Source organism: Macrotis lagotis, chromosome X (assembly GCF_037893015.1).
Source record: "Macrotis lagotis isolate mMagLag1 chromosome X, bilby.v1.9.chrom.fasta, whole genome shotgun sequence".
Taxonomy (NCBI): domain Eukaryota; kingdom Metazoa; phylum Chordata; class Mammalia; order Peramelemorphia; family Peramelidae; genus Macrotis; species Macrotis lagotis.
In genome coordinates this window covers 72,622,636-72,635,449 of record NC_133666.1, presented here as the reverse complement: position 1 = coordinate 72,635,449, position 12,814 = coordinate 72,622,636, and the positions used below count along the sequence as shown (strand labels likewise).

Below are 12,814 nucleotides of genomic sequence, written 5' to 3'. Positions count from 1 at the left end.
TGACCCCGTCGTGCTCTCCCGCCTGGCCGGCTCTCCGGTCGCCTAGAAAACCTTCCCACCTGCGGGCTGGGCCGTGGGCCCGGGGGGGGGGGGGGGGGCTTCACCTGGCCCAGCCTCCGTTTCCTTAGCTGTCAAATGGGGCTAAGAATAGCTTCCCTGGTTTTCCACGGGCTGGTTCCAAAGAAGGTTCCGGGCAGCCCTAATTCTTCGCCCCGGGGGCCGCCGGGGCCAGCAGGGGCGGGGGGGCGGGGCGCGGCAGGTGGGGGCAGGCGAGCCGAGGGGCACGGTGGGGGGCACGGCGAGGGCAGGCGGATCCCGGGGCGGGCGCACGCGGATCCCGGGGCGGGCGCACGTGGCCCTCCCACGCAGGCGGCGGTAGCCCAGGCGCACGTGAAGTTGCAGGGCAGACCCCTTCCCCCCCCCCCCCCCCGCCCCCCGGCCTCGCCGGCGCCCCCTGTGGCCGCCCCCGGCCCTGCCCCGGCCCGCCCCCGGCCCCGCCCCCGCGGCGCGCGCGCCTCCTCCCGCCCCCGCAGTCCGCCAGTCCCCCAGTGGAGCGCGGCGCGGAGCTGAGGTGAGGACTCCCGAGGCGGCTGCGGCCCCCGGCCCAGCATGCAGAGGGGCTGGAAGAAGCCCCCGGGCCCCAAGGCCCTGCCCGAGCTGGGCATGGACGACTACCTCAGCAGCCTGGGGCTCTACCGCAAGCTGACGCCCAAGGATGCCTCCTGCCTCTTTCGGGCCATCTCGGAGCAGGTAGGCGCCCGACGGGCGGGCCCGGTGCTCGGTCGGGGCGGCTGGCCACCCCCGCCCCGGCCGGCGGCCCCGCTCCCCTCCCCCCCGCCGTGGGGACGGCGCGGCCGGCCCCCGCCCCCCAGCACCGTTCCCCGACCCCGCAGAGGGCGGCCCCCCACCCCCGGCTCCTCAGCCCCCTTCCCCTCCCCACGGGGAGCCCCGAGCCCGGCGGACCCGAGCCCCACCTGCCCGACGTGGAGGCGAGTGCCCCCCCCCCCATTGCGACCCCCGCCGCTTGGCGCCCGGTTTAGAGAGCACAAGGTCTTCCTCCCTGCCCCGCCCCTCTCGGGCCTCGGTGGCCTCGTCGAGTTCGGGCCCCTGCCGGGCCGGGGTTCCGGGAGGGAGGGGTTGAGGAGCGGAGGACACGTTGTCCTTGGCGGCCAAAGAGTGGGGGGGGGGGGGTCCTTGCCACCGCTTCTCCGCCAGTGAGTGGGGTGGCCGAGCTCCCCCGCCGGGCCCTCGGGGCTGCCTCCATGAGCCACACCTGCAGGCCGGACGCCTTCGAAGCTGTCTCCTCTCCTTCAGCTGTTCTGCAGCCAAGTGCACCATTTGGAAATCAGGAAGGCTTGCGTCGCTTTCATGAGGGAGCACCCGCACAACTTTGAGTCTGTAAGTGGGGCGGGGGGGGGGGGGGGAGCTGCCAAAGCGGGCCTCGGAACGCCTCGCCGTCGCTGGGTTCGGGCCGATTCCCAAAAGGGGCAGATGAAAAATGAGCCGGGAAGGGAAATGGGCACCCCTCTCTGATCGGAGCACAGCTCAAAAGTTGACTGCCTGGATGGCCCGAATGGCCCTTCCCACTTCCCCTCCTCATTTAGCTTCGTTGGGGGTTTGCTCTTGAGGAAGCACCTTCCTCACTTGGTGTCAGTAGTGACCCCATTCACAAGGCCCGACTTTTCCATAATTCCCAAGAACATCTGTATGTAGGTAGTAGGCCAACAGTGACTTGTAAGGAAACACAATTCGTTCTGAACATCTGGCCTTGTTGGAAATCCGAGGCTGGGAACTGGCCCCATTCCCCTGGTACGGTGACTATTAAGAGAACAAGCCAAGCATCCCCCCTCCCCCCAGTTGAACCCACTTCTGCTTGATAGCCTGCCCAAAGAACATTGATGACTTAAAGGTGGAGCTGGATCAGGGTAGCTGCTTTCTGAATGAAAAGACTTTCCATTGCCCTTGCTTCTCTGGAGTAGCAAATAAGGGTCCCTGGGAAGTTTTGTGTGTCCTGCCCACTTTGGAGACAGGTAAAAGTAAAGCAAGTAGCTCTTTGCTGTATGAGATGAAATCAGACAGGCACATATTGTACAATTCTGTTAGGGGCCCCATCTCCTAAAAAATGATCCAATGTTTTATTCTCAAAAGCCTTTACTTACTTAGATACTGAATTGTAAAAAGCTTCAACAGACCAAAAGCAAAGACCTGTTTCTGTTGGGCCATGAGCAATCATTGAAGGGATGAGTTACTCTTCCTTCTGGGACTGATTTTTTCAAACATGGCAGCCAGACTCTTGGGACTTGCTCAAAGTCAGACTGATTTTAAACTAAAGCCGATGGTAATTCTTTACAAATTTCCAACATCATACCTGGACCAAAGAAGTTTTGCTCACTGATATCAGATCCGGGTAGAGAGGGTAGCTTGACCACAGTCCAAGACTAGGCTCTGGCATATGCTAGCAGTGTGATCCTAGGACAGGGGTCACTCTGTAGGCCTCAGTTTTTTCACCTGTAAAAGAAGAAAAGCAGATGATATGGAACTCACAAATCCCTTTCAGTTCTCCAAAGTCTGGGCCTCTGGTTCATTTCAATTTTGCTTCACACCCGCAATTTGTCTCCTGCCCTCATTCTCAGACCCACTCATCAATTCTCTTTTCCTGCCCACCTGGATGTTGGCTGATGGCCCATCATTTGAAAATTTGACATTTCTGAGGCTACCAATAAAAAAGGTTAACTTGTACAGGAATGACAAGTGCCTGCAATCTTCCAGGCTTGATATAGTCATATCTTAACCTTCTAAGGAGTCATTGCTACTGTACCCTCTACCCCCTTAAGGGGTCTCTAAATTCGCTGTGAGTTTTGTGCCAACTGTTGTAATCACCTCTTAACTCCAGGGCTTGGGGCTGAATAAAGTGAGTGTATTCTAGAAGGTGGAAGTGCAGCTGGCCTTAACTCGAGCTTCCAATTTGCAGAAAATGCTTAAAGTGATGAGTTTGTTGATCTATCTTTTTTCCCAAAAAGTACGTGGAAGGGTCATTTGAAAAGTACCTGGAACGGCTGGGAGATCCTAAGGTAAGGCCAGATGTTTCTCTGGCAGCCCTGAAAGGTTGGAGGGCAGGGATGAGGTTGCAGAGCATTCCAGCTCTGGCCCTTTAAGGAAATATGCAGAGCCTCTTTAAAAAAATCCAAAAAACAAACAGCTGTTGGAATCAGATGTATTTCTTGGAAAAATTGGAAGAAGTTGCCAGCTGACCTAATTCAGTTGTCCTGTGTGGAGAATTTATTAATTTAAAAGTCACTAATTCCCTTAGCACATGATACTCAGAATAGACTAAAAAAGAAACCTTTATTTTGAATACATTCCAGTTGATAATTCCAAATTGAATCATAGGGAAGCCTCTAAGGGCCCTTTTGGGTCATGATACTCCCTCACTGTAACACAGTGGTGGCCAGAGACCTGACCTTTGTCCGAAAGACCAGATTTTTTGGGTCTCTGTCTTCTAGTCTAGAAAATGGAAGGTTGGATTGAGAGACAATAAGTTCTCTAAGGACTAGGAACCTGGGACCTGCTGCCAAAATTTGGGTTCTAGTCTATTCTCAGTGAACAGAATAAAGAGGGAGGGTTGCACTAAGAGGCTCAAAAGAGTAGACTTTTGGGGAAATTTTAGCTAGAAGATGCTTGAAAAACCTGAAGCAAACAAAGGTGATATGTGTTCTTTATCCCTAGGAAAGTGCAGGCCAGCTGGAATTAAGAGCACTTTCTCTCATTTATAAGTAAGTTTCTACCTCTTCTCTTTCCAGATTCCTTTCCAGCCTTTTGGGGCCATGGGAGATTTTGGGCTTTTGTAATCACATTGGTTGACCCTAGGCCACCCCATTACCCAGTTCTGGCCTTGGGAGTATTCTTAGAGGGAGGGCAGGAGTGAAATTGCCTTTACTTCACACCCTTCAGGACTTGGGAAAATGCCTTTTTTGGGGGCAGATGTTGGCTATGATGGCCATCTTAGTGCCCAACCCACTAGAAGTTGTATCACTGATCTTTTTGGTTTTTTTTAACCACAGAATATAGATGTTGAAGTCTCTCAGGGCTATGGGTCTTTTTTTGACTGGGTACAGGAGGTGTTACAGGATGTGGCTCTTGTTGAAGGCCATGACATTCGGGACCAGTCTCACAATTTACAGTGCTTATGCATTGGGCAAGAAGTGCAGAAGTATGTACCTCACTGGTCCGGTTACAGCCCCCCCCCCATGGTTTGGTGCCTAGGCCAATGCTTTGAACTCCTCCCTTCTTCCCCCAAGTTCTTGGCACTGCCTGGAAGGGGGAGTGAGATCCTGGCTCTGCTACTTCACCCACATATACCAACACATATTTGGGAAGCACTCACTGGGGACTTTGCCTTAGACCTCTACCCTCAAGTACCTTGACTATTTTGTTTGGGGGAAGGGAGAGAGAGACAGCTATGCTTCTTAGATGTGTGACCTTGGGTAAGTCACTGTGCCTCTGTAGTTTATTAAAATGGGAAGGAGAGCTAGAAAATTTCTACAGTGTCTTACAACATTCTAAATCCTGTGATAAAAGAATTCAGCATACTTAATAAAAACATTTTTTTTCTCCAGAAGGCTCCAGGACTCCTGTCTAGAACAGTACTTGTCTCCTCCCACTTCTTCTTTGGCACACTTGAGACTGGACTTATTCTAATCACTGGTTTTCCCTTTGGAGATGGTCTTTGACAGTCATTACATTCATTTTAGCTAGACTGTAACTATCTGAAAATATGTTAGGCCAGAGATAGTTGGTCATAACAGTATGATTGGCCTGAGTCCCTCCACCTGCCTTGGATCTGTGATGACTGGCATTCCTTAGATGAAAGTCTGCCTGGGTCACTGAAATGAGAAGCCCCAGCCTAGGAGAATTTGGACTTTGGGGAGTTGACCTTCTTGAATGTCCCAATAAGGCAAGCTTGGAGTCTCAAAAGACTGATACAGGCCTCCCTGCTTTCAAAGGAGACAAAATGAGACCTTTAAAATAGTTGAGGCTCTGTTCTCACCAGAGACTATCATCAGTCTTGGAAACAGATGGGCAGGGTTTTAAGAGGTGATTGAAGGTGACTGCCCCCACGAGTCTGCAATTGGAGCAATGGAAATCACACTGCCTTTGAAATCTAGATCTTGGCTTTGTCATCTATTCCCTAGTATGACCCTTCCCCTCTCTGGGCCTTGGTTTCTTCTCTGTATGTTGGACTTAGAAGATACTGAATGTTCTTTTCAGGTCTAAATCTCAAACGTTGTATTTGAGACCCTGGACAAATCCTTTGCTCTGTGTGAGTTTCAGTCACTTCACTTTTAAAATGGAAGTGTTGAACTAGATAAGCTTTGAGGTTCTTTGGCCACCTGTGACTCTGTGAGCCCATGATTTGGCATATGGAATCACACAAAATGAGACCCTCAGGTTCTTCGGGTTGTCCAGACCCCTCAGTCCCTTAGAGCATTTTGGAGAATGTGATTGGAAGGATAACTCTCATTGAGGCCCTTGTGATCTTTAGGCTTTTATGGAGAGATAACACATTTACTGCTGGCCTTGGCTGTTTAGCAACATGGCTTTGTGCAATGCTAATTGTCCTCAAAAAGGGTTTTACTATTTCTTGAGGGTGTCTGGCTTGAGGGAGAGAAACATAACATAGCAAACACAATTCTTAAGCCAAGTTGCTGCTTTGGTGGCCTAGAGACACTCTTTTGCTCACATGTAAATAAGTCTTTATGTTTCTGTAGAACATACCATGAGGGTTCTCCTCTCATCTCTTCCTTCCATTTCTCTGCCCATCCAGTCGAGACTTCATTCTCTATCGGCACCCTGGGAAGCCTCCAACTCACGTCACTGATAATGGCTATGAAGACAAGGTAAAAAATGCAAACAAGGGCATCCCTCATTTATGGAGAAATTGATGTAATGCTGTAAGCTCACCAGGAGCTTAAGGAATACCTGCTGTAGCTACCTACGGAATGAAAGGGCAGCAATCATTGAAGATGACTCCATTGGCATCTTTTCTTCCCATTTGGTCTGGCTTTGGAGTCACCTCTGTCATATTAAAAAGCCGCCTTTACATTTCCCAATCTAAAGAAGTAGAGAGTTTCTTTCCTTGGGAGTTCTCTAGACCAAACTCCTGTCCCTAATACTATTTTAAACCTTTTATTTCACTAAGGAACTAGGCTTACTCCTTAAAATGAAAGAAGGTGAGATCCCTAAGGCTCTGGGTATATAGCTCTGTAGCTTTAGGAAGAGAAATCCAAGGCAAGTATGATGACCAGAGTTGCCTGTGTGATTTTTTTTTCCTTTGTGAAAGGATCCTTTTAGTTCTTCCCATGATGAGACATTCTCTAAGAAATAGGAATGGAAGATTGCAGAATATTGCATTCTTCTGAGGGCTCTAGTTTTGGGGAGGGAATGGGAATTTTGATTGGAGGTTAGGAAGAGGGCAGGAGGTGTGGTCCCTGGGGGAAGGACAAGATGTAGATGGAAGACTGCATTGGGACTTGGGAATGCCTGATAATTGAGTGTGAAGGGCAACATAGAGGTATACCAAGAAGTGAGAGTCTGGAGAACATGGCCCATACACTGCCTAGGACCCTCTTATAGCCCCTGTGAATGTTTTCTGTTTCTGTATAACTCTTATGCTTTGGAAAATGGCTTCACTTGCCATCCCTTAACACATAAGAGAACATTTGGCACAGCATTTCAATAAGGGTGAATCTTGTCAAGCTGGATCTGTTACAAGCAAGCAGGGAAGAATGTTTGGATTTTTGAGACAACTTGACCTATTGAATCGCCATTTGGATGAAGTCTGGGTTGTAAAAGCCGATTAAAAAAGTTAGTCTCTCAGTCTCAGAGTAAAGTTTTTAGGTTTTTTTTTTTGCAAGGCAATGGGTTTAAGTGGCTTGCCCAAGGCCACACAGCTAGATTTGAACTCAGGTATTCCTGACTCCAGGGCCTGTGCTTTGTCCACTGTGCCAACTAGCCATCCCCATAGTAAAGTTTTTGATAAGTAGTGAAGGCATGGAGATCTCTATGTGTCTTCTGTTCTTGGATTCAACCGCCAGCATGCAGTTGATATGTTGCAGCATTGTGGTGCTGATTTCCCCAAACCCAGCCAGTCTTAGCTCTCCTTGGGTGTTTGACTTGCCTCCTGGCCTTCAGCAAAGTCTAGTATATCCTAGTAGAAAGTGGAGGTTTGAGGTCTTCAGCTTTGGTCAACCTTGCTAAGTGGTCCTTCAACTTCTGGTGACAGGGTGCCCAGTAGCCCCCAAGACAGCTCTTTCCACTTAGCAAGTTGGTTCTCAATTCTGTATTTTCCAGCTGTTGTCCAGAGTTCTGTCTACTGGGGCCAAGTGTGACTTGGCTGGCCCATGTGACCACTCATGTCTCACCTGCCTTAATGGTCTTCTCTTTAGAGTGAACATACCTGGTTCCTTCAACCAGGAAAATCTGGATTTGGAGATAGGATATGTGGGTTCAGCACTTCTGGCCTTAACCATAAGGGTTGAATCCTTTGGCCTCTCTAGGACTCTATTATAAGATGAGGGTGTTAAGATGGAATCAGAGGACAGATCTTGAGGCCCTTTGGGAACTTGCCTTATCATCGATGGCCTCAATTCAAAAGTCTTAAGTTGAGTGGTTCATAGAGGATCTGATTAGGGCTAGGAATAGATAGATAGTAGCTGCTTGTGCTCAGACTTTCTTAAGAAACCGAAGATCACACTGCTGCTATGTTATCCTGGACTCACTGGGTTTGCAGTTCATTGAGATCCCCAGATCTTTTTTTTCCAGATAAACTGATGCATACCCCCCCCAATTTGTCTTCTTGATAGTTAACTTTACATTGTTTTATCTTCTTGATAGATGTGGATGTTCTTAAGCTAGTGAGCTGTCTTTTCAGATCTTAACTTGCATCTGACATGCTAGCCCTCCTTCCCAGATGTCTTATCTGTTAACTGACTAATTGTGCTTTCTATGCCTTTGTCTGCATCCTTGATGTGAATTTTAATGGTACGTGGTCACACAGATCCTTGAAGAAGTTTACTAGAGATAACTTTCCCAGTTGACATTGACTTCTGCACTCATGAGTCTGATTTGGGTTTCGCCACTTGGTCATTCCCAAATCTCTTTGATTTTCTAGTTGACAGCTCTTCTCTTTCTTGTTCAAAGGATAGCATAAGAAACTTTATCAAATGTTCTCCTCTAGCCCAGGCCTAACTCTTCTGTACAGCATTCTCCTGGTGTAGCTTGGTAGCAGTGTGTTCGTTACTTTGATTGGGATCCTGGGAAGCCAGTTGGGTTTTGGCTGGGTTTTGCATACTGCTTCTCTTTGGAAGACTTGATAGGAGCCTGTCCTAAAATGCATCTTATTCTCCCCAAAGGTCTCTGATTGCTTGGCCTTCCCAGAAGTTGCAGTGGGCTTTAGGGCTGGTGGTGACTGGCTGAGTGTGAAGTGGCATTAATGGCATGGTGCTTGCTCTCTCTCTCTCTCTCTGTCTCTTCTCTCTGTGTATGTGTATTTGTGTGTGTGTGTATACACACATATATCTTCCCCCTCCCCCTTTAGATCATGCTCTGCTGTTCCAGTAATGGGCATTTTGATTCCGTGTATACCAAGAAATTTCAGGCTGATGCCGCTGTTTGCCAGGGTATGTAAAGGCTTGAGGGATCTTAGTCCCTTTTTTTCCTTTTGTTTGCTAAGGGGGGGAGGCAAGACAAATGGATGGTGCCTGGAAGGTGATGCTGCCCCCTCCCAGCATTCATGTGGGTGGGAGGCTAGATGCTGAACATTAAAAGGGATGTGCTCCTCCCCCCTCAGCTGTACTCTATGAGATTCTCTACAAGGATGTGTTTGTTATGGATGGTGAAGAGTTGAAAGCTGCCCTTGAGATATATCGTGGAAGTGGCAGGAAGAAAAGAAACAGCATCTCCACGGGGAGTGATGACAGGTTGGACCTCTCTAGTTCCTCTTGCAGTAATTGTAGTAATGCCCATTCTGGTTTTCAAGACGGGAAAGGAGACTCTCTGATCTCTTTGTTTCTGGGATTCTGTGACTGAGCAGGGAGCTTGTAGCCAGTTTGTAGCTGAACAGAGTGCTCTTCCCTCAGGGAGAGTGACTGACTTATCTCCTTTTTATGTTAAAGGGTTCCAAGGGCTCTTAGCATAAAGAGTTCCAGCATAGGCCTTTGGTCAGATTCTGACTGCCACATTTGCTGGGTGACCTGGAGCTAAGCAAGGCTTCACTGCTTTTTTGTCACATGAGGGATCAGGTTCAATGGTTTCCCTGACTCTTTGTAACTTCGTATTTATGTCCCAAGTATCGGGTTCCCTGTGGTTTGCCACGAGGTGGCGCCACAGTCCTTGGGGTGGGGAGATAGTTTATGGGTGGTGCTGAGGACTAGATGCTTGTTCCTGCTGGAGGACCAGTAGATGGCACTGTAGCCCAGGGCTTAGCTGAGAAGGCCAACCAGCCTAACCAGACTTTCTTTGCTAATTGAGCAGGATGGAGGATTCGGTCCTGAGCACCAGCAGTGGCCACGAGTACGTCCCTGATAGGTACAGACATGGAACTGAAGAAGGAAAGGTTGGTTCCCAGGCATGAAACTGCATGTTGTTTGGTTGACACTCTGTCCTCAAAGATCCTGTTTGGCTTGAGCCCCCCCCAAGACCCTGACCGTTGTCGGGGGGCCAAGCTTGGGGCTCTATGATGAGCAGTTTTGAAACTTCTTTCCAAAACCCCATGGAAAAGTCTTGTTACACAGCCAAGCCCTAGTTTGTCATTTGAAGCTTTTCTGTTTATCTTCCACAGCTCTGCTTTCTTTGCCATTCGAAATCACAAGGTTGAAAATTCTCTTATTTGCTCTTCACTTTCAGAAACTCCATTAGGTCATCTCTCAAGTATTCTCCCAACAAAGCATCATGGCAGTCTAGATCTGGGGGTCAGATATTAGCACTAGGATTAACTTTCTGTGTGACCTTGGTCAACTTGACCTTCTCTGGGCTCATTTTTTTTCCTTTTGTATAAAAAGAGGATTGGGGTAAAATCTCCACCTGTGCTCTTGAATGTTCAGGGTGGCTTTTCAGCTCTTAATGTTTCATGACTAAATCCTCCGAGTGAACTTGGGCAAGTCACTGCCCCTTTCTCAGCTCCCTTTTCTTCCTCTGAAATGAGGCGATTAAATGAATCCCTTCTAGCTTTAATGTTCTATGACAGAACTCTTTGGGTGATACTCTTAACTCCCCTTTTCTGTGTCTCACTTTTCTTCTTTTTGTAAAAGCAAAGTGTTAAACTTAAATGTTCTTGGAAGTCTCTTGAAGGTTGAATAGTCAATAACTTAGAGCAAGTCACTGCCCTTGTCTTGGATCTCCTTTCTGTAAAATGTGGGGCCCTTCATGAAGTGTCCTTCCCATGCCCTTCAGCTTCCCATCTATGGATATCTTTGGAATACATGCCCAAGTAGCAAGTGATTTTAGGTGATCTTGGTGAATAACAATACAGCAGTCAGAAAAAGCCCTGGTGGCAATGTTAAATGAGGTGGTGGACAAATAGGGGCATGGGGCTGGCCAAATGGAAAATGAGAACTTACTACCCTGAGATACACCAACCAGTGACCTGGATGGAGTTCTTTCTAGCTAGCCCCACCTGCTTTTCATGTGGTTGACTTGGGCCTCCCTTTCTTTGGGTTCCTGGTTGTGCACAGAGAGCCGCTTTCTCTTTTTAAAGAAGAGTATTAAGGGGGAAAGATGGGACATCAATTAGATTTTGGCCCACAAACTGGGAGAGGCTGAGGATGGAAAAAGAGTTGCTGGCCTGGATTGGTCAACTTTAGTTATTTGGGAATCTTGTTTCAGTTTGCAGATAATCAGTCCAAGATGATGTCTCTTTCCTACAAAGTACTGAAAGCACTGGACCCCGAGATCTACCGCAATGTGGAGTTTGACATTTGGCTGGATAGCAGGAAAGGTGGGTGCTCTGGGCCATTTCCTCCCTTCGAGGCCTATGGGCTTGCAGCAACCCCAGGGATGCAGAATAAGCATTTCTTAGTTATCCTTGTACAGAAGGGGCTGAGACAGCTTTACAGGAGACTTATATTGCTTCCATCTGACTTTTTTTCTCTGTACAGAACTTCAGAAATCAGACTTCATGGTGTTTGCTGGGAGACAGTACTTTCTGGGAGACAAGTGCCAGGTAGGTTAGTGCCATCCTCCATAGGCAGTGGGCACTCCTACACCTGTCCAAGGGCCGGTTCTTGTGCTCAGACCCTTGCCTGCCTTCATGCCCACTCAGCTGCTAGCAGCTGGGTAGAGGATGTGTCCGCTTTATCTGCTTTGACTGAATCACAGATAAGTGACTGATGTTTGCAATTGGCCTGAGTTGGGCATCATCAGAGGAACCTTAAGGCCAAAGTTTGCCCATGGCTAAAGGATAGGGAGTAATGCAGATCACTTGAAGTTGGGGAAGCAGCTGCAGGGCCCAAAGTTTGCTACTTTGATCTGCTGATGGAAAATTAACAACAATTCTTTCTTTCTCTTCATTTCATTGACCCTTTTTTTCCCCTTCAAACTTCAGCAGCGTATCAAGCTATCTGTGTTGAGATCCTGAAGGCCTAGTATCTAAGCTGGACCCAGCACAAATGAGCTTCCTCCAGTGCTTTCTGTTGCTGAGAGCAGTTGGCTTAGGGAGCCCTTGGCTCTCCATACCTGAGATTATTCCCCCTCCCCTTCTCTTCAGGTTCGATTGGAGCCCGGTGGGAGATACTATAATGCTCACATTCAGGAAGTTGGTGGCAATGACAGCACTTCGGTTACAGTCTTCATAGAGGAGCTTGCGGAGAAGTGAGTGAAGGGCTACTCACTGATGTTCAACACCTCCCTGTTGGCCAAGTGCCTTCTAGAGTTTTCCTTATTTGAGACTGGCACTGGTATTTTTAGTCCATTTAACAATTGGACAAACCAAACTATAGAAGAGTTGAGACACATATAACTAGTCCTATGTCCAAAGCCCCAAACTTCCAGTCAAATATTGTAACCCCTGAGCCAGGGCTAAGCCTTCTTTCCTCCCCCCAGCCCCCAAGTCTGAGAAGATTACCCAAATTGCAGCTTTTTAAAGTTGAGTTTGATAAAATGATTGGCTTCTCCTTTCCAATTGTGACAAGCAATTCTTTTGTTGCTATTTTGTTTTTTCCAGTCTGTTGTTATGAAATTTTTCAGTATTTATCCACTTGCATATTTATAAGTTACAGATTTTCTTCCCCCCTCCCCCTCCCCTCAGTGGCAAACAGCCTAGTGAATGTTATACGTATCGATTTGTGTTTAACATTGTGCCACATTCATCATTTTGTGTATGAAGAATGAGGACTAAGGGAAAAGAAACCACGGGAGGAGGGAAAAACAAGGGAAATTTTGAGAAAGTGAACATTGGCTTTACTCAGATCCTGTGTTTTTTTTTTCCATTTGGATGTGAATGTGGTGTGGCCTCTAACCCGTCTCCCAGGGTTGTCCTAGCTCTCTGGACTGCTAGGAGGAGCTGCAGCCATCAGAGATGAGCAACTCAACAATGTTGTTAATGTGTACAATATTTTCTTGGTTCTGCTCCCTTCACTCAGCATCAGATATTGTAATACATTCCATACTTCTCTAGAGTCTGACCATTTGTGATTTCTTAAAGCACAATATAGTATGCCATCATATTCACTTGTTCAACCATTCCCCAATGGATGGGTATCCCTTTAATTTCCATTTCTTTGCCACCACAAACAGAGCTGCTACAAATGTTTTTGAACAT

At 48.0% G+C, this 12,814-nt stretch overlaps 1 protein-coding gene across 3 annotated transcripts in view; it reads left to right on the top strand.

Moving 5' to 3' along the window:
- Nucleotides 1–544: 544 nt before the first annotated feature.
- The window catches only part of LOC141502614 (UDP-N-acetylglucosamine transferase subunit ALG13-like), a 44,674-nt gene continuing 32,404 nt past the window's right edge, over nt 545–12,814 (top strand). For all 3 annotated transcript variants that reach the window (XM_074207424.1, XM_074207425.1, XM_074207423.1), the window contains exons 1-11: nt 545–750; nt 1,315–1,398; nt 3,021–3,071; nt 3,727–3,773; nt 5,825–5,897; nt 8,597–8,678; nt 8,849–8,978; nt 9,532–9,613; nt 10,882–10,993; nt 11,154–11,218; nt 11,762–11,865. In XM_074207424.1, coding sequence (XP_074063525.1) covers nt 610–750; nt 1,315–1,398; nt 3,021–3,071; nt 3,727–3,773; nt 5,825–5,897; nt 8,597–8,678; nt 8,849–8,978; nt 9,532–9,613; nt 10,882–10,993; nt 11,154–11,218; nt 11,762–11,865 — 971 coding nt within the window. In that variant the 5' untranslated portion in view covers nt 545–609. The remainder of the gene's footprint in view (nt 751–1,314; nt 1,399–3,020; nt 3,072–3,726; nt 3,774–5,824; nt 5,898–8,596; nt 8,679–8,848; nt 8,979–9,531; nt 9,614–10,881; nt 10,994–11,153; nt 11,219–11,761; nt 11,866–12,814) is intronic.